The sequence below is a fragment of the Drosophila melanogaster genome, chromosome X (genome assembly GCF_000001215.4).
Source record: "Drosophila melanogaster chromosome X".
NCBI classification, from domain to species: domain Eukaryota; kingdom Metazoa; phylum Arthropoda; class Insecta; order Diptera; family Drosophilidae; genus Drosophila; species Drosophila melanogaster.
Genome location: NC_004354.4, coordinates 7,956,820 through 7,981,622, shown reverse-complemented (window position 1 = coordinate 7,981,622; position 24,803 = coordinate 7,956,820). Strand labels below are relative to the sequence as shown.

Here is a 24,803-nt window from a genome sequence, read left to right as displayed (position 1 = left end):
TCGATGGAACTGGTATCACACCTACTGGGAATACACACACTGATCCAATTAATTAATCTGGAGCATAGTGTATTTCCCACTTTGTTTGCATAATTGGATTAACAAGCGCCGAGCTTGAACTGCCTAGAACTAATCAATAGCAATCAATTTGCCGGTTGAAATTAATCAACAATTGATCTATTGAATGTTATTGCTTTAGTGTTTTATTCATAATCTTTTGCAATTGAATTTCTACAAATTTCTGAAAACCGTTTCCGCAACCATTATTCACTGATAAATACATATATCGGTGTTTCGAGTATTTAGCAGCTGCAGGCAACATTAAGGCCATTAGCAATTGCTGCAAGAAGAACGCTGTGTGCATAGGATAAGTACATATATAGGTAGAATCATAATAAACATAAACCGAATCAAGAACAAGAACAACTCATTAGCGTGACGCGTGCCTGCAAATCAGAGCTTATGAATCGCCGGGCCCGGATGAGTCAACACAACTCCGCCAGCCGACCGACAATAAAAGCGTACAGCACAAAAAAGAGGCCCACAGTCAGTAACGCTAAACATAAATTAAGAACATCAAGAAGAAAAAACAAAAAAAGGAAAAAAAAAAGAAAACTATTTATAAAAAAAGAGGTAAAATAAATATAAAAAAAATACTCAGGGGCACAGACACTAAATGCGAGGAGAGAAAAACAGTCACGGGGGCACAATAATCATAATAAATAAGCTGGGGGAAACACTGAAAACAGAAACAGTTGATGCCACAAAAGGTAAGTGTGTATGTGTGTGCGTGTGTGTGTGAGCGGTGGTGTTTGCAACTGTAGGGTTTAATGAGGAGCGGGAGTTCGGTAGGCGGTTGGATTTTGCATTCTAATTTCTCAAAAAGGCAAGCAAACACAAAAGGGGCGATATAGGAGTTGAAGACAAAAGCGTGACAGCGACTCCTACATTTCCCAGTTGTATTTTTTTTTCTTTTTGACTTTTTTCTTGTATTTCTAGGCGTTGGCTCCTGGACAGCGAAAAAAAAATACATATAAAACATAAAATTGGCCGGAGGACGATGGCCTGGGCGTTGGCTTAAAAGCAAATCGCAGATGGCAGATTAACATAGTATGAAAAGCAAACGAAAATGAAATGAAAATACGAATAAAAAACGTGAAATGAGTGCCGAAATTGCACAGGCAAATATATGATCATCTTAAATGTGATATAAAGTCACGAAAAACTGTCATTAGCTTTTGCTTAATGGAAATATGTTTAGATCAAGAATACAGTTGGTTTGAAAGGCAACTAGCATGTACATATATTTATAAATGGGTAATTAGTGAGATAAACAATATTTTCATAGGTAAATTATCTTTTTCATAATTATTATTCGCATTGCACTTGACGTGTTTCATGGGGTTTCTGTGTGTGTATCTTTGGGTTTTCCTTCGTTATTTTCTGGAGTCAACGCTCGCTACTTGGATGCCTCGTCAGCTTAAAAACTTTTTTAGCAATACCTCATCCTCTCACCTTACCTTTCCCCGCTTCTTTTTTCGACCAACTGCCTTCCCTCTTAACGTCTTTCGACATTTGTCTTCAGGCTAAATGCAATTCGATAGGCGAAAATGTTTGTGCAATTTCGCTGGGAAATTAATTATGACCATTTACAAGACGATTTCCACACTCGTGAGCAGTGCAAATCATAATTAATTATGCAAACGAGTCGTTTTTGGTATTTGGTTTTTATTTGCCAGTTTGATACAGGGGTCAGACGTTAGATCTCTGGTGAAGATACACACGGACACGTCCTCAAGCAATTAGACAAAGCAATGTTGGCCGGGCAAATACAACAGTTAGGCACCGTTGCAGCAGCAGCAACTTGCAGCAGCAGCAACATCATCATCATTGCCATTATCATCATTATCGGAGAGCCTTGGGGCCACAAGCAGCGCCAATTACTGCAAATGGAGTGCCGGGCATCGCCAAGCGGAACAAATGCAGCAGCCGCACTGCCTGCCTTCGCATCCACACAGCCATATCCACACATCCACATCCATGCGCACATTATCTAGGCGAGAATATCCTCATCTTCATGTTCGTGTTCATCTCGATGCCAAAAGGCCCAGAAGCTGTTGCCAAGTGCTTTTGATTCGGGCTTTGTCTGCGCTCACTACCCACCCTGACCTTGAAAAGTGGCGCTCTTGGCTTTTGGGGCAGTTAAAGTATTTCAGTATCAATAAAATATGTACTCTTGATGTTGAGATAATTAAACGAATTTTGTTGAAATGCAATTTTCGGAAATAATACACATAGTTCTACCAAGTTTCGCAATAATAATAAATACTTTTTCCAGGGTATCTCAAATCTCGTTCTTTCAACGGACACATCTTCTTGTCTGCTCATTATTATGCCGCTGTTGCTTCGACTTTTTCTTCTTGCTTCTCTGCTCTGCTGGCAAATCAATTAAATTACACTATCAATATCGCCGCGATTGAATGTCGCTATAGTATGTTCCCATGTTCCAATCTGTATGCATGTCTGTGTGTTTGTGCGAACTTCTGCAGCAATTGTATGGGATGCGTGTGTGTGTGAGTGTGTGTGTGAGAGAGAAAAGAATGATGGTGTATCTGTATCTTTTATCTTTCCCTTGATGTGCTCCTGTGTATCTGTGTGTGTGTGTGTGTGTTTGTGCTTTTGTTTGTGGCATTATTAAAACGCAATCTAATTAAATGAAATTGCACACGCACACTACGACATGTGCTCTCCTATTTCGTGTGTGTGCTGTTTGCTTTTAGCAAATTACTAAAATGTAAAATATGATGGAAGCTTTATCGCATCCAGCGCACCTTTCACCAATTGACGTGCTGCTCTGCCCGACTCTCCACCTCCTCCTCTCTCCCCACTCTCCTTTCTCCTTTCTCTCCACGACCCCCCCCCCCTCTCCTCTTCATTTCGAGCGACCAACCTGCTTTTTATTTTGCGTGTGTTTCGCTCTCATGCGTGCTCTGCCTGCGTCGCTGCTTCTGCGTTGTCTGTTGGCTGGTTAATGATAACGGTACAGCTAGCTAGCTCGCTAGTTGGCTAACTGATAAACGCAGTCGCATTCAAACAATGCGAACAACAGATCCAAGATCTAAAATCCGTTGTCAGGTTGGTTTTCCAGTGCAGCTGCCGCTTTGGACGTTTGTTCGTTCGTTCAGCTGTTGCCACTTCAACTTCCCCTTCTTCCCCACGCAAGCGAGCACAGTGAACACCCGAAATAACGAAAATGAATCAACTAATACAGAAACTGGGTTTAAAATGTTAATGAGCACATGATTACAATGTAATACAAATTGAGTGATATCATTGCATTTAGGGTGTCTATCGTGATTTAATCAATCAATGAACAGAGATATTATATAATTCACATTTAGCCATGTCATCGCAAGCTTTTTGTAATAAGATTGTCACACTCTATTGATCTAGTTTTGCGTTGTTTATACAACTTGTGACCACCGCAACAATAAGTGTGTTACATAAATCCAATGGGCTCATTGGACAAATTGCCATTAACGGGCTTCCACTGTGCCGCCTGGACAATTTCCATGCATTACTTTTGTACTTTTTTTTTTCGACTGAAAGACTAAAGACCCCTGGACATGGTTTTGGCAATTTTTCTCTCATAAGCGCAATAAATCAGCGACAAAAGACGCAGACATCGATTGTGCGATTTTCTTTCATTCTGTTCGCTAACTGCTGGCTGCTCTTGTAAAGCATTTTATAAACAGCCTTAAATGAGGCGGAGTAGGGGGTTGGTGGGGAGAGGTATGTATGCTGCAGCATACGGTATATTTTACTGTAATGCAGCAGCAGCAGCAGCAAATGGAGCACCATTGGCGTTCTGAAAACACGAACACATGCGCAGATCATCTTCGCCTTGCCTAACAAGCCATTAAACGTATTGGGGGGGGGGAGGAGGAGGGGGGATTGGTCTTAAAGCCTCAGGTTCTCGGCTTCTCGTCTTCTCGGCCTGTAAAGACTCTCTTCTGGCCAAAGAAATAGAAACATTGAGGAGGCACCACTAACATATAGCATATAAAAAACTAGACTGCTACAGTTAACGAGTCTCCCCATCAACTCACTCCACCACCTGTCTCTGTTGCACTTTCTTCTTGCCATCAAGTGGCACGTAGCGCCCTCTCGTTCCCACTTGCGGCTGACGCACGCGCGCACGCGCTCTCAAGCGTTGCAGCATTGCATTGTGATCATGTTCGTGTTGCGACTTTTATGGCTGTCAAGAATGCGGCGCAACAGACGCAAGGAGCCAGAAAGAAGTGCGAGTGCCGAACACTTGAATACCCTTTCAGTATGCACTTTACGTACATACAAACGTAGAAATGTACAAACATCATAGTTAAAAAAAGTTAGTTAACATAGCATTAAACTGAAACAACTGAGTTGAATGTAAGCTTAAATGATAGGAACGATAATGAAGTGACAAATTTTAGGCGAATCTAATGCCTGTAAACCGCGTATTATACAGGGTATTATGCTGTAGGAAGCCATGGTAATGGATGGCAGCGATTCGAGCGGAGATACTCGAAATGTGAATAGTGAATAGTGAGATGCAAAAGCGTTTACATCGCGCACACACTCTTGAGCTTGATGAGTTGCCTTGGGCCTGTTATTTATAAACCATTTTGCGGTTGTTTATTGTTTTCCCCCATCAACACAGGCGTTGAAAACAAAAGAAAACAACTTTCTTCATGTTTTTTTTTTTTTTTTTTGGCGAAGAATTAACATACATGCTGCTCTTGCAAATGAGATTTCGCCAAAAGACGCAAAGGCCACACGATTATTTGCAGTTATGCAGGCGAGCAGCTAAGAATCGAATCGATATATATATATATATATATATCGATCAGTTACGATAATTGCGGACATGCTGTAGGATGGCACACATTTGTTTGCCCGCTGCTGTGCGCCGGAGCAAATTGTTACATACCCATAATGAATGAAGCCTTACGATCGACGACCACAATTCAATTAACGACGAATTCAATAGCCGATCTGGTCTATAACCGGCGATCGTTTGTCACGGCAACCACTCAACTGAGATCAACTCAACTCGACCACTCATCAACAGGTCACCTTTCCAATTGTTTTATAATTGCCAACCGCAAAGCTTTTCTTTTTTTCTTCTTTTCTTTTTTTTTTTACACCATCTTTTTTTTCCTATTTTTGCGGCCTTTGCATTTTAGAAAGCGCCAAAACAAGTGCAGCAATCAATTATTACGAGGCTTTAAAAGTAAAAGTCTGCCGAACAAACTACAAAAGATTAACCAATTTGTTGTATGTTTTTGGGTTTTCCGGTTTTCAGTTTTCTGTTTCGGACGATTTGCCAAAAACCGTTAGAACCGCGCTGGCGTTCGCAATCGAAGTTGGCTCCAAAGCCAGTGTTATGCAAATTTTGGAGCCCAACGGTGCTACCTAAAAATAACAAACCGAATTCGGTTTTCAACGATATGCACGATGAAAAATTATGGATAATATTATATCAAAATTCAACAACATAACGTTTGGCAAATCGAAAAAGTTGTAGTTTATTCACCTTTGTTTTAACACGTTCAAAATGCTAAGAAAAATTTGAAAATGATTTTTAATGTAAGTCACCATGTTTCTCTCACTGTATGCTGTATCAAAACAGATCCGATCCAGTGCAATTTACAGTTGAAACGAGACGATCGGATGGACGGACGGCAATCAAAAAATCAAAATCAATAATGAAATGGAGTGATTTCAAATAGAGAAATCAATGAAAGCCACCAAAAAAAAAAAAAACTGAACGAAACAAGACAAAACGGTTTTGGGTTCGAGTTTTGGATCCAACTCTATCTTTTCTCCTCTCCTCGCCTCCCTCCGCCGCCCACCACTTCGCATTTCTTTCTTCCAGAGATTAGAGCGAATGGGTGTAGAGGGGGGGGGGGGTTGCAGAGAATATAGACGGGGGATGGTCTGCAATTAAGTTGGGGTTCGGTTTATTGAACACATCTGGGCTTATGTATGAAAACATCTGTGGCATGGGCATGGGATACAAATGTAACTGAGGCAAAACAGTTAACGGTCTTCTTCGTTTCGTTTAGTTTCGTTTCGTTTCGATTGGTTCGTTTCTTCGTTGTTGTGGCAACACTGAAATTACCGCTGCGCTCTTGGCGAGGCAGGTAAAATGATTTATGCGCCAATTATATATGAACGCCGACAGCAGAGAGCGCGGGAAAGTCGCTTGGAAAATCTTCGAAGCGTTCGACCCACCGTCTGTCTACCACATTTAAAACACCCATCCCCACCCCCCTCCATACAACCACGCTCCATCCCGTGCTCCATCTCCTTGCCATCAACTGGTGCACATTAATAATTTGTTCGCATTTTCAATACATAATAACAATGCGCATAAATATCACGGAGTCGAGCAAATTGCATAGACCAGATGCCTCTGGCGGGCATGAAAAAATGCATTTTACCCCCGGATCAATATATATATATTTTTTTTTTCATCTCTCACAAGGAATCAAATCGAATTAAGGGGCTGGCCGTTGTTGGATTGGGGCCATTCAATTCTAATTTATTATTATTACCATGAATTATTTGCAGAGCTTAGAGCTGCATAATTTAGTGAATATTATTAGTGAATATCCAGAAATCTGGAAAAACCTCTAAACTCGACTTTTATAAGGTATAACATTAAACCTGCCTTTTGCTATGAGGGAAGTGTGTGTAAATGTCGTATTAAATATTTAAATTGAGCATTTTGTTAGTTGCAATGGTTAGTCAAAGCTCGAAATGAGTTGGACAAACTATCTTTGCTTTTGGTTAACCTCAAACTAAACCTGGAGCTAAAAAGTCTGGGACCGACGCACCGCGGCATTTATGTCTCACTTGACAACCAGCTGGACCAGTTGTAGTGGGATTCGCATTCGGATTCGGAGTTGCTGCCGTGGCCTCCAGTCACTGCTGCACTTCACCCAAAAGCATCTTTGGTATCTCGTTGCGGTTTTTTCCATCTTTTTCAGTTTGCAGCGCAACAAGTTTATCAACGGCAACTTGCACTTGTGTGGCATGCGCCACTTGCCACGCCCCCTAGTAAGCCAGCCTTCCAGTTTCCCGCAAAAAAAAAAGAAAAAACCAAATAAAAAAGATGGTTTGGACAAAATGAATTTGTGGCGACACCACTGGCTAAAAAAAAAACCGAACGCCATTTACCACCCGTCGCTGACGAAATTAGCATAAGTCTTGCAAAGATGCTAACAAATTTGAACCATTCAAAACATATCCTAAGAAATGAACATAAAACGTTGTGAAAAGTACCGAATGCCAACACATAAAGATATCAAATTATTTATAAATATCTTCGCATTTAGTTCAAACGTCAAATGAAATGAATTGTTTGTTAACCAATCTAAGCCATTGGAGATAATTTCAGTAAGTAATATTCTTTTCAAAATGAATGTGCCACAAGCTATTGTTGTAAATGTTTTTGTTCGTATATCATTGACACCACATTCATTGTTCCTTTCGATTGTCAATTATCTGGCTAGGCCAAGTGCTTCTCTTTGGCTGATGGGAGTTAGTTCTGTTGATAATTCGGTTTTATAAATATGCATTTCACTTTATCGAACGGAAATGCTGATATGTTTGGGCCTGCTGATGCCGAGCGGCCAATGAACCCCACAAAATATCGTCGGCAGAAAAATCTGAAAAGTCTGACGGCAAAGGACCGAGAGAGCATATCAATTATTTGTACTGCAATCGCTGCAAGGGAATGGGAATGGAAATTGGAATGGGAATGGGAACTGGAAGTGGGTAGGACCAAGTGCAGCAGAAACGACGACAGGCGGGCGCCTTGAACACACCCGCCGGTCCAAGATTTTAAAATACCATGCCCATTTGCATTGATAATGCCCACAAGTCGCGGGGAGAGGGGGGGGGGGGGTGAGTGAAGTCAACGCGGGCCATTGATATATGGGCCTTAAGTGAGTTTTTTAAGTTGGCAGCAAAGGCAAAACACAAGAGGCAGCCTGAATCACAAGTAGTCGGGGCAGTACGTTGGGCATTCCGGGGGGAGCGTGAGTCGTTGAAAGCGAAACCAGTCAACAAAGCAGTCAAAAAGCAAAAAGTAAAAAAAAAACCAATAAACAAAAAGGAGTAAGGAACAGGAATAACAATGCAAGGGGACACATGAGTCAGCAGGCACAGCAACAGATATACGGGAGCACTGGCAACACAGCCGAGAAAACTTTGGGGGGAGTCGCTCCGTTGCCTAAGAAACTGACAAAGAGTTCCACTACGGATTCGAAATCAGAATATCACTATCAAACGGAACTGAAACCCTTTTGTGACCCGCAGGGATTACGAATACGATTATTGCCACACAAAGAAGTGCCAAACACCAAAAAAGAAAATAAGCGAATGGACTGCGATAATGAAAAGGGAAATGTACTTGCGGGCGATATAAATTTAATAATATATAATAGAACTAAGATATGTTATTCAATAGAATAGTAAACTAAAGAGGTTCTTCAATTTAATGGAGAAAAAATACCAATTTGATGCCACAAATGTGGCGCCAACCAAAAATTAGCTTTAAATGCAAAACCGAACAAAGAAATGTGTGCTGAATGAAAAAAGAAGTGTGCCTTCGGGAATATTTCTACAGGGAATATATATATAGCTTATCCCGTTCAACCCTAGACACACCAATCATTCCACACCACACCCCCACCCCCAGTACCATCCGTTCCACACCCCCTCCGGCAACAATGAGTGCGTAAAGTGCGTTCAAGGACGGGCGACAGCTGCAATTGATGACAGATACTGGCGGGGTGTTGGGGGATTGGCGAATGGATGCGGGGGTGGTGAGGCGACACAGGACGCGGGGGTGTAATGCGAGCATATGCAGCCGAAATCCACAAACAAGTACATAGGCACACAACCATAAATAAGCGCGCGCATACATACAACAGCGTCCACAAATATAGGCGGTGTTTTAGGATATCACTTCAAGTACGAAAGTTTTCAATAACACTTGCTGAGGTTTGACTAATAATATTAGAATAATATTTACAAAGGCACCATTTTTGGTGCACTTTGATTCATTTTTTTTTTAGATCGGTCCCAATGCTAATGGGATGAGCACAGCTGTATTGTATGTACTTCGTCTTTGGCAGAATGTGGCGACAATGGCTTCTGCGGGCAAAGAACTTCAAGAAACGAAAAAGTGAAGAAGCAGCTCGGCGGGTGGGTAATCCAGGGGTGGGGGGTTGTGCTGGCAATGACTGGAGCTAAGGTGGTGTGGGTGTGCATTGGAAGGGGTTGGGTGGGGGTTGTCTTTGTCGGTGTACCTGATTTCCGGCGCGCAGCGGAAGCATTCGATTGCCATTCCACATAAGCAACCGACCATATGCACGTACATAATATATAGTATATACTTATATGTATATATGTAAATGCATATATGTATAAAATATGGGAGACGCTGCCATTAGCACTGGCAAAATCACACAAACAAAACGTGACTCAGTGAGAGGGGTTTTATGTGCTATAAGTCTACCTTCCTGCCATTTTCAGGGGAATTTCGCTCCTGGCATACTAATTGATCCCGAGAACCGAAACGCAAAGCCCGACGAACGGCTAAAATGCAAAATCCTCATTGAAAATTATTGATTTGCCCATTTTACTGAGGTAGGGCAGGATACCAAAAAAAGAAAGGTGGGGGAGGGGGGTGGTAAGTAGTGACAGGCTGTCAGGGGGTGATTGTGCAAAATGAGGCAGAAACGCACTGCGAAAACAAAAGAAATATCCATGACGTGTCGTCCGCACATCGCCCACAATGGGTCCAAAAAAAAAATGTTTGTCAAAGCCAAATTGTAATTTTCCAATTGAATGCAATTCCTCGAACGGAAAATAATACTCTACCGAGTCGCAGTGGTGCCTTAGTTTCGGGATCGATTTCGATTACTTGTAATTAAAGTGCAAATACAAGTATGAGCAGTTATTATGACGAATTATATGGAGAAAGATATAAACAATTTAATGATTTTACAAATTCTAAATGAGTAAGCATGTACGACTAAATTCTTAGGAATTAACTAAGTTTAGATGGCGTAACTTTAATATTGCATTCTAAAATAGCTTAAATTTAATTTCCATTTCCATTTTCCAGTGCAGACGGACCGGCAGGACAAACGACAGGACGGACAGGAGCGGAAGAGCAGACACGGATACATACACACGAATACGTATAGGAATCGGATTGGGATGGATATGGATTGGATGCGTTTTTGAGCATGGAAACAAAGGACCAAAGAGTAAAGTCCGTGCGGCGGAAGGAACGGAGCCGGAGAAAATGTAAACACGGCAAAGCTAAACATGAAGAGGGAGCGATAAGTGAGAGCGAGAGAGAGGAATAACGGTTAGAAAGGGGGCGGGGCCACGAAAAGGGGGCGGCGGCACCTTTACTGCGTGTTTATGTCTGTTTATAGTTGAACTTGAATGATTGAAACGAGTCAGAAAAGAGAGGAGTACAAAAAGCCACAGAGAGGAGAGTGGAGCAGAGCGGGGCGTGAAGGACAGACAAGGAGAGGAAGAGAAATGCCAATGTCAAGGCAATTAGCCAGCCGAAAGCCGGTTGGAAAAATCAGCGGCCGAACTGGAAAACAATGCCACAAAGTGAGGTGGAGCAGCCGAAGGAGAGCTCAAAATGAAATGCTAAAGTGAAAAATGCTAAAGCAAAAAAGTGAAGAGACAGAGGAAAAAACAGGCAGCGAAGCGAACTGACAACTGCCATAGATTTTATGACTTGCAAGAGGCCCAGAGTAAAGACCGTGGCCATTGGCATTGGCATTACACCTGGAAATGGAGCAGCAGCAGCCGGCTCTGTCTAATTTGCACAAGACGTCTGGAAGTAGAGATGGTCGCGTGACACGATTATCTATTTTCCCCAATTAAAAACTATTTATAAGTCGAAGTATGAAACTAATTAGGTTTCCTATTTGCAACGCAAGAAGTCCCAGATTCAATGTTTAAGTGCAAGTATGTATATTTGCTTGAAGCTGTATTCCCATTTCGAGGCAACAAGCTACAGGAAATTTTTATAATATTTGTTAGATTTTTTGGAAAATAACAAATTGGTCGTGGCACAAAATGGAGCACGGGCCATCTCTAGTCTGGATGAGAGAGCAAAGGCAAAGGAGAGGAGAGCCATCTTTGGGCAAGGAATTCCACTTACTTTCTTTGCTTTTGCTGCTCCTTCTTTTTGGCTCTATGCTCTTCGCTGATTTTGTTGTTGTTGCTGCTGCTGGCGCTGTTTTTGTTGCTGTTGCCGAAGTTGTAACTGTTGTTTTTGTTGTTTCTCGGCGAGATCGAGATGTCACTTAGTTGCTTGTTTTATAGTATTAGTTTGCTGATTATTATCCTGTTTTCGCGTTTTCTATTTAGCACTCGCTCTCTCGTCTCCTTTTTGTCTGCCTTTTAGCCGGTGTTTTTTCAGTGCGTTTTCGTGTGCGTGCGTGTGTGTGCGTCTGTCGTCACACCCTTCACTTCGCCAATTCGAATTTCGAATATATATATCTCTGGGAATATCTGGAATATTTTTTGGCCAACAAATTTCTCACACTCACACAATGTAAAAAAAAGTGAAGAAAAAAACGTAAACAAATCACGGTCAGGGCGGCAATTAATTTGTAATTTCCTGCTCAAATTGGCAGAAGGCAATCGAACGCTTTGCTTTGTCCGGCTCTTTTTTTGGTATGGCAGAAAAGGATTTTCACGATTCGAGATTACTGATTGCAGGTTTTTCTAAGACGAGACGCATGCGCGCACAAAACTTTAAGTTTTACTTTTGCGAGAGAGAGGAGAGAACGACCGCTCACGAACTGCACTCCAGTGGGAATGAAACCCGTTGCGAGCGAAGTTGCGCTATTTGTATCGCCGGCCAGAGATGGCACTGTTGCCATTGCGGCGGCTTCTCACCATAGCAGCGCTCTGTTAGCACAGCCGTCTGGCTATCTTTGTAGCTTACCTAGTGAATTGGATACATGAAAAAGGAGTAGCTATATGTGCGATCCATTATTGTATAAGATGAGCATGTAAGAATTTTATTTTTAGCCTTCACAAAGGAATATCGATATCGATCGAATGGTTGACAAAATGACACACAAAGAAACATTTAGCGGGAAAAGAGCTAAGATCGCAGTGCATTCGAAACAACAGCCAGTTTGTTGTTGTTGGCTGTTGGCTAACAACAGCAGAAACAGACGTCTGCTAGCCAACAGCGCTGTTAGCTTTCGCGCGGCTTTTAAAATACGAAATCGTAACGGTCCCTGGGCAAAGGAAATGTGCATAACTTAAGTGCATTGCATATTTAATTGCAGCTGCAGCCAAAAACTGCATCCGAGACTGCAGCTGGCCACCCGAAAGACGCGTCTCGGCCGTTTTGCTTGGCTGGCAACCGAGACTCTGGTGGAGATGCTTTATGCTCTAATAACCCAAGCTGCACTTGCTTTTATTGGATGTTGCACGTTAGTTTCGGACCTCAGCTCCGATTCGGGTCCGGATTTCACCAAAATCCTTTAAATCAACACACATGAATATTAATACTGATTTTAGATTTTACAGTTGTTAATCACTGAATATTACCAGCGGCCGTCTCCGCTCTTCACGGCTCCTTGACTACCAGCAATCTTAAGCGGAGTTAATTATGCTCGCAAATTAATGTTTGACTGCATGCCAAGACATTTTCGATTCACCTGCACTGTTTTCAAATACAATTTAAGCTCTAGCAGCGCGCGCTCTGCTAAGTTTGTCGCCCCACAGCCATGTTCTTAGCTGTTGTCAACGCAGTGTCGCACTTAACATAGGGTTGTCAAGCAAGAAATAATGATAATGAAATTTAAAAAAAAAGTCAAATAAACAAGAATCTTACATTTATAAGCATATCAGCATATCACTTTTGTAAAAATTAAAATAATAATAATTTATAAGAATAAGAATATATATTATATTATTATTATTAAATATTATTATAATATTTATAAATAATAAGAATAATTTATTTATATATATTTGACTACATAACGTGCCTAACACAAATTTTAAAATTGGCTAAACGTTTTTTCTGATATGGACGCCCTAAGTATTATTTTCCAAATCAAATAATTCGGCTTGCATACACCTAAATTTTTCGAAAGGTTAACATTATTTTGAAATAACCGTTCTAAAGTCGACTTTGTATGGTCACTCTAGCGGGCTGCTCTACACAGCTGTGAAACAATCGATTTCCGGGCATATCGATGTTTTTCAATCCACCATCAAAGCGAATCGATACCAATAACAATAATTCTAGAGTGCATTTCAGTTTATTAGTTTGTAGTTACATAGCAAAATGCGCGTTTATTTCGGCTCAGTAAATTAAGAACATTTTCGTTACACGTTGCCACGCCCCCCCATCCAACGGCAAACCACCCCCCGCCTCCGCCTTCAAGACAGAGAGAGAGATAGAATAAAACAGAGAGAGAGCAACAACAACAATATATAACCAAAACGAAAGATTTCCGCAAGAAACCACAAAAAAAAACAACAATTGCTTTGGTTCTGATGATTCTCGTAACAGCAAAAACAACAAGATTTATAATCTAAATCAAAAGAAACTGTGCTCTCCGCTGTGCGTGGCTGTGAGTGCGTTTGTGCGGTACGGTGCGTGCATTATAACAATTATTGCACAAAAGGCATGACAAACGTGGGGCGGGGGTGTCTGTAAATGTGAGTGCGATAGAGCGCGACATATTCAAACAAGCTAGGGACGGAGTAGGTGAGCGAGGGAGAGAGAGAACGCGACGGTGGCAACAACAAAGGGCTGTGATTTTACTTTGCCCCCTCCACCCTGTACCCCGTCCCATCCATACACTTGCGTATTTACCAAATAAACGGAACATACATAAGCCAAAATAGGCAGAACAACAACAACATTAAGAGTCAACTAAACAGCAAATCGAATAGTTTCGTGGGAGAAAGGACAGCGTAGCAGAGTCATTGGAAAACTGGCCGCGTAAGGGAGCGCAATGGATGTCCTGGAAATGCTGCGCGCCAGCGCCAGCGGCAGCTACAACACAATATTCTCGGACGCGTGGTGCCAATATGTCTCCAAGCAGATCACAGCAACGGTAAGTGCACTTCACCCTTTCTTTGTCTTTTTATTTGCTTTGACTTTGGCTTGCTGTTTGTTTGCAATATGAGTGAGTCAGTTGGAAGACAATATGTGCGAGAGCGAGAGGACGCGAGGATTAGAAGGGCAGCTGGAAAGCTTAAAAAAAAATGCGATGCAGGATTACAGCTGTTCGGGCTTGTGTCCGTGCTTAACGCGCGGGAGAGAGAACGTGAGCGAAAAGAGAGCATGTGGATCTTACTTGAGCAGGATAACAGCTGTTTTAGGTTCATGTCCAGGCTACATATAATATAAGATTAATAAGTATTTACGTACTCACGTCACAATTCTTTTATATAATTCAAGAATTTTATTATGAATATAGCTTTTTTTTGTGACAACATCCATAAAGATTAGGTCCCCTGATAAAAATCACAGAATGAGCGATAAAGCAGACCTAAGTAGTTAAAGTAAAGTAAACAGACATTATTCAAGAAAACCCACTTGAGTATTGAGAGCAAACACCTGTTAGAAAATTCCACTGTATTTTGTATGCGATTTTTTAATGTGTAATCCCATTATCTTTATGGAAATTTTTCTAAAAAAAAATTTTTACAAAATGTTAGCTTGACGAATAAATGTCGGCCAGACATCATAGGTTAAGTACTTAGATTTATAGGTAGAAGAATCGAAATAGTCGCTGTTCCTGACTAGTTTACCATAACTTAGTTCTAGTAAACCCTATCAGCGGATTGAAGTTTAGACCCCAGCTAAAGTTTAGAACGATACAGGCTAAGGCAAGTGTGGATTTCAGGACTCTAATCTCTCTTAGAACCCAGCCAAATGATAAGAAAAGAGAAAAACCGGAAGAGAAAAGGGGAAACTTCCGTGTTTTCATTTGTCGCCACAAATCGAAATTGTTTTGTGGCCTTACATAAAACAAAACGAATGAAAAACAAAAACCACTGACTACAGTAGCCACATGATAACACCACACGACCATAGTATTGATAATGACACCCAGGCGACCCCGAAGCAAGCAAAAAAAAAAAAAGAAAAACTAAACCACCCGAGCTGATAACTATGATAACCGATTGCTAATCAGAAGCACGTGCAATCGTGGGCGGGGGGTGCGTACGAAATCAGTTTTCAATAATTCAATTAACCCCTTGGGGCCAAATCAATTTAGCCGCCTTGTGACTGCGCGAATTTTATCATTATCGTGTTGTTATGCGAGTGTGTGTATGTGTGTGCTGTCCGATTAGATCAAAGCAAATCCAATTGGATAAGTGCGTGTGTGGCGCAGCTTCGGCTTCCAATTAGACCGACTGAGTCAATTGGTATTTATGGCATTTTTTCTTGTACATTTTGCAAACCTGTTGTAAAAATAAACTGTAAACAAACAATAATTGCTGGGGGTAATAAAAGACAAACAGTAAGGTGCACAGTGAGAAAGAAAATGTGCAACTTATAGATTAAAAAAAAATGTTTATTTCTATCGAAAGAAATCGAAACTACGCCACTATAATTAACGTTTAATGAAGTGCGAGAAAACGCTACATTTTTCGCGCTGTGTAGTATCAAATGCGGAAACTGCAGACAATAACAAATGGGTAGCAGCAACAACAAATTGCCCGAGAAACTACTGCCACAACAAAAACAGCAAATGCAACAACAACAACCGCATCGAACAAGAACAACTCACTCAGAACCGCTAGCAACAAACAATAAAACAAACATACATACATACATACATACATATGTATGTGCAGCGACGTTGCGTCGCCGTTTCAATGTCAAAGTGCCGAGTGCAACAACAAGATTTAGGGAAAATAACAACAAAACACAGCTGATGCACTTGATTACACGGGCGTGACACTTGCTTTTGGGAAATTCCAAGTGTCTTCGTGCTAAATAATTCATCCTAAATAACTGGGCGACGTGGAAAATACGAAATGAAAATCATATTGGAGACGACATCAAAAACCCTTATATCCTTTCGTTTCAATGTCATAAGCTGAAGAAGAATGGGAAACTAATTAACCAATTAATTAATAATTAAGAAACGTGATTTAGCAAAGGAGTTGGCACATTAGTACAAGAATTCACATTTTTTTGTTTTGCATTTCAGCAAAAGTGAAAAACCATATAGAATCAAAAGCATATTATATCATAGTTAGATTACCCTTTCATTTTACTTCAAAAACACTTTCAAACACTTCAAACACTTTTAGTTCAATTTTAGATCAAGAATAACAAAAAAAAAAAAAAAAAACATTTTCTTATATATATATATAGATTTTCTTTATATTAGCCTTTAATAGCTCTATTAAGAATGTTAAGTTTGGAACCAGCTCGATATGACATCGATTTCAACTTCCGAGGAAATCAGACAGTTTTCACGTGGTTGCAGCAAAGAGTTCTACCAAACTCCACAGCCATTATAATGAAGGCCTTTGAACTGAGGAATCAACTAATTGCGCGCTATCTTATACAAATTCCTTTGCAGGTGTACATGTATTTCGCCCTGGTAATGATGAGCCTGCTCTTCATAGCCTGGTTCTTATACTTCAAACGAATGGCACGTTTGCGTTTGCGCGACGAGATTGCCCGTTCCATTAGCACCGTAACCAATTCATCCGGCGATATGCGTGGCCTGCGTTTCCGGAAGCGTGACAAGATGCTATTCTACGGCCGTCGAATGCTGCGCAAAATGAAGAACGTGAGCGGTCAAATGTACAGCAGCGGTAAGGGCTACAAGCGTCGTGCTGTCATGCGTTTCGCGAGAAGGATACTCCAGCTGAGGCGGGATAATATGCCGCTAGAGATGCGCACCGTGGAGCCGCCAGCCGAGTATCTGGAGGAGACAATCGAGGGCAGCGATAGAGTTCCGCCCGATGCACTCTATATGCTCCAGAGCATTCGCATTTTTGGACATTTCGAGAAGCCGGTCTTTTTGCGGCTCTGCAAGCACACCCAATTGCTGGAACTGATGGCCGGCGACTATTTGTTTAAGATAACCGATCCGGACGATAGCGTCTATATCGTTCAATCGGGCATGATCAATGTGTACATCTCCAATGCCGATGGCAGCACACTATCATTGAAGACGGTCAGGAAGGGCGAGTCGGTGACATCGCTGCTCAGCTTTATTGATGTCCTGTCGGGGAATCCCAGCTACTATAAGACGGTCACCGCCAAAGCCATTGAGAAATCGGTGGTCATTCGTCTGCCCATGCAGGTAGTTTATCTAACTAAACTAAATGTTCATTGAACACTCACTTACTTCTTATTTTTTTCCTCCTTGCTTTGGCAGGCATTCGAAGAGGTGTTCCAGGACAATCCGGACGTAATGATTCGCGTCATCCAGGTGATTATGATCCGGCTACAACGCGTACTGTTCACCGCTTTGCGCAACTACCTCGGTCTAAATGCCGAACTGGTGCAGAATCACATGCGCTACAAGAGCGTATCCACAATGAGTGGACCGATTAACTCGCAGACCTCGCAATCCTCACGCCAGGCGCCCAATGGGCCGCCCATGGTGATCAGCCAGATGAATCTGATGCAGTCCGCTGTTTCGGGAACGGGATCATCGGGTGTCTCGGTGACCGTAACTCGACCACCATCCTCGCCATCGCGACACTCGCGCGAGGAGCACACGCTATCCGATCCGAATCCAAATCCGGATGGTAGTTTTCACGGCACTACCAATCTGTTCACCGAGGTGCATGGCGATGCGCCCAATGCAGATCTATTCCATCAGCAGCAGCAGCAGCATTCGGTGGGCAACCTATCCACGCGTCGCAGTTCCATAACTCTGATGGCACCCGATGGTTCGCACTCGTGTCTACAGACACCCGGTGTGACAACCTCGATAGACATGCGCCTGGTGCAATCCTCAGCGGTGGACAGCCTACGCAAGGAATTGGGTCTGTCCGAGGAGGATTCCCACATCATTGAGCCTTTTGTAGAGTTAAGGGAACTGGAGCCGAATGTCACCCTGATTACGGAGGGCAATGCGGACGATGTTTGCGTTTGGTTTGTGATGACGGGCACATTGGCTGTTTACCAGAGCAATCAGGATGCCACGCGGGCCAAGCAGGATAAGAGCGACATGCTCATTCACTTTGTGCATCCCGGCGAAATCGTTGGTGGACTGGCCATGCTAACGGGAGAGGCCAGTGCGTATACCATTCGATCGAGAAGCATCACCAGAATAGCCTTCATCCGACGAGCAGCTATTTACCAGTAAGTTTGGGCGTTTACATAATGAAGTAAAATGATTGCTTTATGATTGCTTTATTTCCTCGACAGGATCATGCGACAACGACCACGCATTGTTTTGGATCTGGGCAACGGAGTAGTACGCCGTCTATCGCCTCTGGTGAGGCAGTGTGACTATGCCTTGGACTGGATCTTTCTGGAATCGGGCAGAGCTGTCTATCGGCAGGACGAGAGCAGCGACAGCACATATATTGTGCTTAGCGGGCGAATGCGTTCGGTTATCACGCATCCTGGTGGCAAAAAGGAGATCGTCGGCGAATACGGCAAGGGGGATCTTGTGGGCATCGTTGAAATGATCACGGAAACGTCGCGCACCACGACGGTGATGGCTGTGCGCGACTCGGAGCTGGCCAAGCTGCCCGAGGGCCTGTTCAATGCCATCAAGCTGCGCTACCCCATCGTGGTGACCAAGCTGATTAGCTTCCTTAGCCACCGCTTCCTCGGCTCGATGCAGACGCGCTCGGGCAGCGGGGCGCCGGGCGCGCCCGTCGAGGCCAATCCCGTCACGCACAAGTACTCCACGGTGGCCCTGGTGCCCATCACCGACGAGGTGCCGATGACGCCCTTCACCTACGAGCTCTACCACTCGCTCTGTGCCATAGGTTCGTATAAAGCTAGTGAGCGCTCCAATCTGTGGGACAATAGTACTATCTATACATTATTATTTGTCATTGATTAAGAAGAATGAAAGGGATATATATGTCTCTGTAGCTATACAAGGTTCTATGATAGTTAAATGTTCACTTTAAATATAAAAACTATGAAAAGGTAATAAGAGGACAAAGTCCCAGGCATAGCGAGATTTCAGCATATAGAATCTTTTACACTTCTTTTCCGCTAAGATTTATTCAGAACACGATGGATAAGTCCGGTAACGTTTCACATTGCTGCACTGAATCTCCGATATAACCGCCAATTGTAACGTTTCTCTTCTGTTTCTCGCTCAGGACCCGTTCTCCGTTTGACCTCCGATGTGGTGCGCAAGCAGCTGGGCTCCAACATCTTTGAGGCAGCCAACGAGTATCGTCTAACCTCGTGGCTGGCGCAGCAGGAGGACCGAAACATCATCACCCTCTATCAGTGTGACAGTTCGCTGAGCGCGTGGACACAGCGCTGCATGCGACAGGCTGACGTTATCCTGATCGTGGGCCTCGGCGATCGATCACACCTGGTCGGAAAGTTCGAACGCGAGATCGACCGGCTGGCGATGCGAACGCAAAAGGAGCTCGTCCTGCTATATCCGGAGGCCAGCAATGCCAAGCCGGCCAACACGCTTAGTTGGCTAAATGCCCGACCCTGGGTAACAAAGCACCACCATGTGCTCTGCGTCAAGCGGATCTTCACGCGCAAAAGTCAATATCGCATTGTAAGTAAGAAATGAGGAAGTGCTCACAAGTTGGCCAATAGCCTTGGCTGCAATGTCTATGCTAATCATCGATCTATTTGTTACCTTTCAGAATGATCTCTATAGTCGCGTCCTGCTGTCCGAGCCAAACATGCATTCCGACTTCTCGCGTTTGGCGCGCTGGCTTACGGGCAACTCGATTGGCCTGGTGCTGGGCGGCGGAGGAGCGCGTGGAGCTGCCCACATTGGTATGCTGAAGGCCATCCAGGAGGCGGGCATACCTGTTGACATGGTGGGCGGCGTCAGCATCGGTGCCTTGATGGGAGCTCTCTGGTGCTCGGAGCGTAATATCACCACGGTAACGCAGAAGGCGCGCGAGTGGTCAAAGGTTAGTACTTTACTTTCATACACATTCGTCGTATGTACATATATATGTTTAATGTATATATGTAAATTCTTTTAGAAAATGACGAAATGGTTCCTACAACTACTTGACCTCACCTACCCGATCACATCGATGTTCTCCGGACGAGAGTTCAACAAGACGATCCACGACACTTTCGGGGACGTGAGCATCGAGGACCTGTGGATACCCTACTTCACCCTCACCACCGACATAACCGCCAGTTGCCATCGCATTCACACCAATGGTAAGTTAGTAGTCAAAAAGCTCCCGATTTGATCTTTCTTTCTGTCTGTCTCCCTCGCTTTGTATATGGCTGTCTCTGTCATTTTCTGTCGCTTAGTCGCTATTCGTTTTTATTTTATTTGGGCTATCGGCTAATGGGAATGCAATGTACTTAACTAGTATGACCTTTAAAGCTAAATCTTATGTACATACTAAAAACTGATATTCGGCTCTGAATACTCTGAATTTTTATTTAGGCGAGTAAATTAAGTTACATTTTTGAAAGAAATTGAAATGTGTAATTTGAAAAGTTTGAAACTGCTGTTAATACATTGTACTCTTGATTGTATATCCCCGTTTTGGTTTGCTTTATGCTATAAGTTTTTCTTTGGGTATTTTCCTTTTTTATGCTTTTTGTAGTTTATTATCCCCCCTTCAATGTGTTATTGTACCGTTTTGTTGTCCCTGATCCTTTTGATCCTTTGGTAGCCTTAGAACTGAGTGTGCCCAAAAATTAAATCGCAGACAATGAGACGCCCACACAGGCACGCACACACTTGCGCACACACACACACACACACACACATAGGCACAGCCTCATTCCATGGCCCGCAATTTTGTAGAGGCATTTTCACTTTTCTTAATGTTATTTTCTGCTGTGGAATCGACTAGTTATCGGCGTTATGCTGCCAATCGAATGTGCCGTTTTGTTTGAACTTGAAACATAACAAACCAAATTAAAATCTCATTGTTGTCGCTGTTGTTGTTGTTGTTGTTTGGAGAGCTTGTGCCATAAATCGAAATTGGCTATTGTGCTCTTTGCTAGAGGCTAAACTCGTTGCTCCTCTTTTAAGCCACCCCGCATCGCTGCGCCCATTAAAACCCAATCCATTGGTGCTACCCATCCCAAAAATTCTCCATTCCATATACCCCTTTCTCTCCTCCATTAAAAAAAAGATAGCTCAAAGCAACTTTCTCTCAATCTTTCTTATTTTTCTCTTCTCCTCCCCCAAAACACAAACACACACAAAACACCCACCGACTTATCATTGCTGGCATGTGTCTGCCGTTGATTTTAAATACCAGGATCTCTGTGGCGTTACGTACGCTCCTCCATGTCGCTCAGTGGCTACATGCCGCCGTTATGCGATCCTAAAGATGGGCACCTCTTGCTGGATGGCGGCTATGTGAATAATCTGCCAGGTAATTAGCACTTAGCAACTAGCAAATAGAATTAACAAAAAAGAAAATGCAATACAAATACAAAAAAAGAAAACGAAATATTTAACCCAGTGCGTTAATCCAACAAAAAATTATCACATTCAACTTCCAATCTAGAGCTGAGTTTTTCGGCACACAGAGCGCGCGCGCAGAGTGTTGGAAATTCCACTTGTTCGATCATGCTTGCCTGCGTTCTACGTTCCTCACGTTCCATTCCGTTTGCTTCGCTCCGTTCCGTTTTTGGTCCCTCTTTCCCGGCAAATCCATGAGATGATGTTATATTTGTTGTTCTTGTTCTACAAGATGTTTTAAATGTTTGAGAGTTTGAAAGTTTTTCGCGCTGGCAATGCCAGTGCTGCCAATCGATAGTTTGCGTGGCCTGCATTTCTAACGGTAAAGAGCATTCGTTTGCACCATCTGTCTCACTCCCTTCCACGTAAACACACCGAACACGCACACGCATACCTATACATAATTACCGAATCACAACTATAATTGAGTGCACAAAGTTTCTTTGGTTTATCCTCTACCTATTTTAGTTTTTTTTTGTGGTATTTTGAGTTGCTTATTAGTTTATTTGTTCCCCAATTGTTCGCCTTGACCATTTTGTTGTTGTTTGCGTATAAATAAGACCAATTTCATATGTAGCTTTAGCACTAAAAAAAACCATTATTTCGTGGATAAAAGTGTGTATCTTTCTCTCTCTCCCTCTCTCTATCTTTATCTTTGACACACGCGACCTGTCTCTCTCACACACACACACAAACCAATTGAATAAACCAATGCAATCCCCCACGTGTTTCCGTGTCATCCACAAAAAATACGATCCACAATATTGTGCTGTTGTTGTTTTGTCCGACCTGTGATAAAAAAACAAAAACAGGCCACCTGTGGCGGTACTGCCGCGCCAGCATGTCGATTGCCGGCGTCTTCCCACCATTTTGTGATTACCGCGACGGCCACCTCCTGCTCGATGGCTGCTACACGAACAACGTGCCAGGTAAAAAAAAAAAAAATGAAACACCATCCATATTGGCGATGCACGATCCTGATTCCAACGCTCTGCGCCGCCCCCTGCGTCCGTTCCAGTTTTGGAAATTCGCGATGCTCGTCTCCCAGCATCTTATTCCAATGCCCAATCCAGTTTCAATCAAATTATCCACACATTCTACTCTCGAATTAAAAATTTACGATATACGCAGATATCACAAATGATTGACTTGGCCATAGGACTGAGATGCTGCGGGATAAGATTAATCAAATGCGTTTACAATGTGAATTTAATCAATTTTGAAAATTGTTTTCAATTAAAAATGATTACAATATATTAAAACTAAATTGTAAGCGCAATTTGTTAAATTAGTTTTTCAATACCGTAAAACCAATAAGCACAACTAATTGAACATTTGTATTGCATTCACAACATATCCTACACATCGACCAACTAAATCACCACCCGCATGCTGGCCATTTTATTTCCTTGGCCACCATTTAGCCGATGTGATGCATAATCTTGGAGCTGCTCACATAATCGCCATCGATGTGGGATCCCAGGATGACACTGACCTGACCAACTATGGCGACGACCTAAGCGGTTGGTGGCTGCTCTACAAGAAATGGAATCCCTTCACATCGCCTGTGAAGGTGCCCGACTTGCCGGACATCCAATCCCGACTAGCCTATGTGTCCTGCGTACGCCAACTAGAGGTACATACGTTATTCCATGAAATCGAACTTAAAACGCAATTAACATATTTTTTTCTGCAGGAGGTCAAAAACTCCGACTACTGCGAGTATATCCGACCGCCGATCGATAAGTACAAGACTCTAGCCTTCGGCAGCTTCGACGAAATTCGAGACGTGGGCTATGTGTTTGGCAAAAACTACTTTGAGAGCATGGCCAAGGCTGGTCGATTGGGCCGCTTCAATCAGTGGTTCAACAAAGAGCCACCCAAGCGGGTTAACCATGCCTCCCTCAACGAGTACACGTTCATCGATCTGGCGCAGATCGTGTGCCGTCTGCCGGAGACATACGCCGTGAATACCGCGGAACTCTTTAGCGAGGACGAAGACTGTGATGGCTACATTTCGGAGCCGACCACACTGAATACGGTAGGTGATCCGGTAACATTGCAATATCTATCTATGTATACTTTTACTAAATAATTATTTCGCACAGGATCGGCGTCGCATCCAGGTGTCGCGCGCTGGCAACTCGTTATCCTTTTCCGAAACGGAAATGGACTCGGACGTGGAGCTTGACCTGAAGCTGGAGCGCAAGACGGACAAGTCCACACAGTCGTCGCCGCCGAGTAACAGCAGGTCGGACATGCGCGGCAAGGAAGAGGCTAGACATATGTCTAATTGGCATTGGGGTGTGAAGCACAAGGATGAGACTGGCAGCGGAGCCACTGAAGCCACAAAAACACAAACCGGTCAGGAGCAGGAACTCCAGCAGGAGCAACAGGATCAGGGAGCTACGGCTGAGCAGCTGGTGGATAAAGACAAGGAGGAGAACAAAGAGAACAGAAGTAGCCCGAATAACGAAACCAAAAACTAGCTATATATGGACAAACAAAACAATTACAAATACAATGCAAATTCGAAGCGTGGCTATATACTCAACAAGAAGCATTAACAAGCCGAGGACGAGGTGCCTTTCGCTTGCCAGACGCCCAACGGCACAAGGTAACCGCCCGCCCCCCCCACTTCACCAAGAAAGCAACCGCAACTACTCAATCATCAAATCTCCAACGAAACGAAGTAAAATATAGCAATGACAAGGAAAATTGTTAACCTATAGGTTTTATAGCAACCAAGACTTAGGCTTAGCTTAGCGTATGAAACGATTAACCCACAATCCTGCATCCCATCCCTCTCATTCACCTAACCAATCCACACACATTGTAATGGAAGGCACAAGAAGTCCACAAACTTTGTATATACATATAGTTATATATTTTTACTGAAGCAACCGATATTGTAGTACCGAAATTGAGACTCCTTCGCAATGAATCCCCCTCAACACAAAATTTAGCCCCAAAATTGCCGCACACTCGTGTAGTCTCTCTATTATTTTAGGCAACAAATCTTTTGTTTAATGGTCGGATTTTTTTTGTAAATGCAAACAAATAAATTTAAAAAGGGAGTACAAACAG

At 42.9% G+C, this 24,803-nt stretch overlaps 2 protein-coding genes and 1 non-coding gene across 8 annotated transcripts in view; 1 reads left to right on the top strand and 2 right to left on the bottom strand.

Moving 5' to 3' along the window:
- The window catches only part of sn (singed), a 22,578-nt gene extending 4,979 nt beyond the window's left edge, over nucleotides 1-17,599 (bottom strand). Inside the window, exons 1-2 of one of the 4 annotated variants that reach the window (NM_167142.3) lie at nucleotides 11,862-11,920; nucleotides 11,252-11,604 (exon numbers count right to left, since the gene is read on the bottom strand). The gene's annotated coding sequence lies outside the window, so the exon portion shown is untranslated. Of the gene's footprint in view, nucleotides 1-11,251; nucleotides 11,921-17,450 lie in introns of those variants that run through there. The other 3 variants (NM_078521.3, NM_167143.3, NM_001169226.2) reach the window with 3 other exon arrangements.
- On the top strand, nucleotides 13,387-24,803 carry sws (swiss cheese). Of its 3 annotated transcripts, none has more exons than NM_167140.2 (11): nucleotides 13,387-14,183; nucleotides 16,674-17,405; nucleotides 17,481-18,415; nucleotides 18,482-19,053; nucleotides 19,399-19,817; nucleotides 19,909-20,184; nucleotides 20,260-20,446; nucleotides 22,529-22,645; nucleotides 23,141-23,352; nucleotides 23,413-23,757; nucleotides 23,825-24,803. In NM_167140.2, the coding sequence occupies exons 1-11, from the start codon at nucleotides 14,082-14,084 to the stop codon at nucleotides 24,203-24,205; spliced, it is 4,278 nt and encodes a 1,425-aa protein (NP_727224.2). In that variant the 5' UTR covers nucleotides 13,387-14,081; the 3' UTR covers nucleotides 24,206-24,803. The 3 variants fall into 3 exon arrangements, with proteins under 3 accessions (NP_727224.2, NP_511075.3, NP_727225.1); NM_078520.3 differs by lacking the exon at nucleotides 22,529-22,645 and adding an exon at nucleotides 21,511-21,627; NM_167141.3 differs by lacking the exons at nucleotides 13,387-14,183; nucleotides 16,674-17,405; nucleotides 17,481-18,415; ... (2 more) ...; nucleotides 19,909-20,184; nucleotides 20,260-20,446 and having other exon boundaries at nucleotides 22,254-22,645.
- Nucleotides 20,725-22,349, bottom strand: asRNA:CR45620 (antisense RNA:CR45620). Its single transcript, NR_123834.1, has one exon.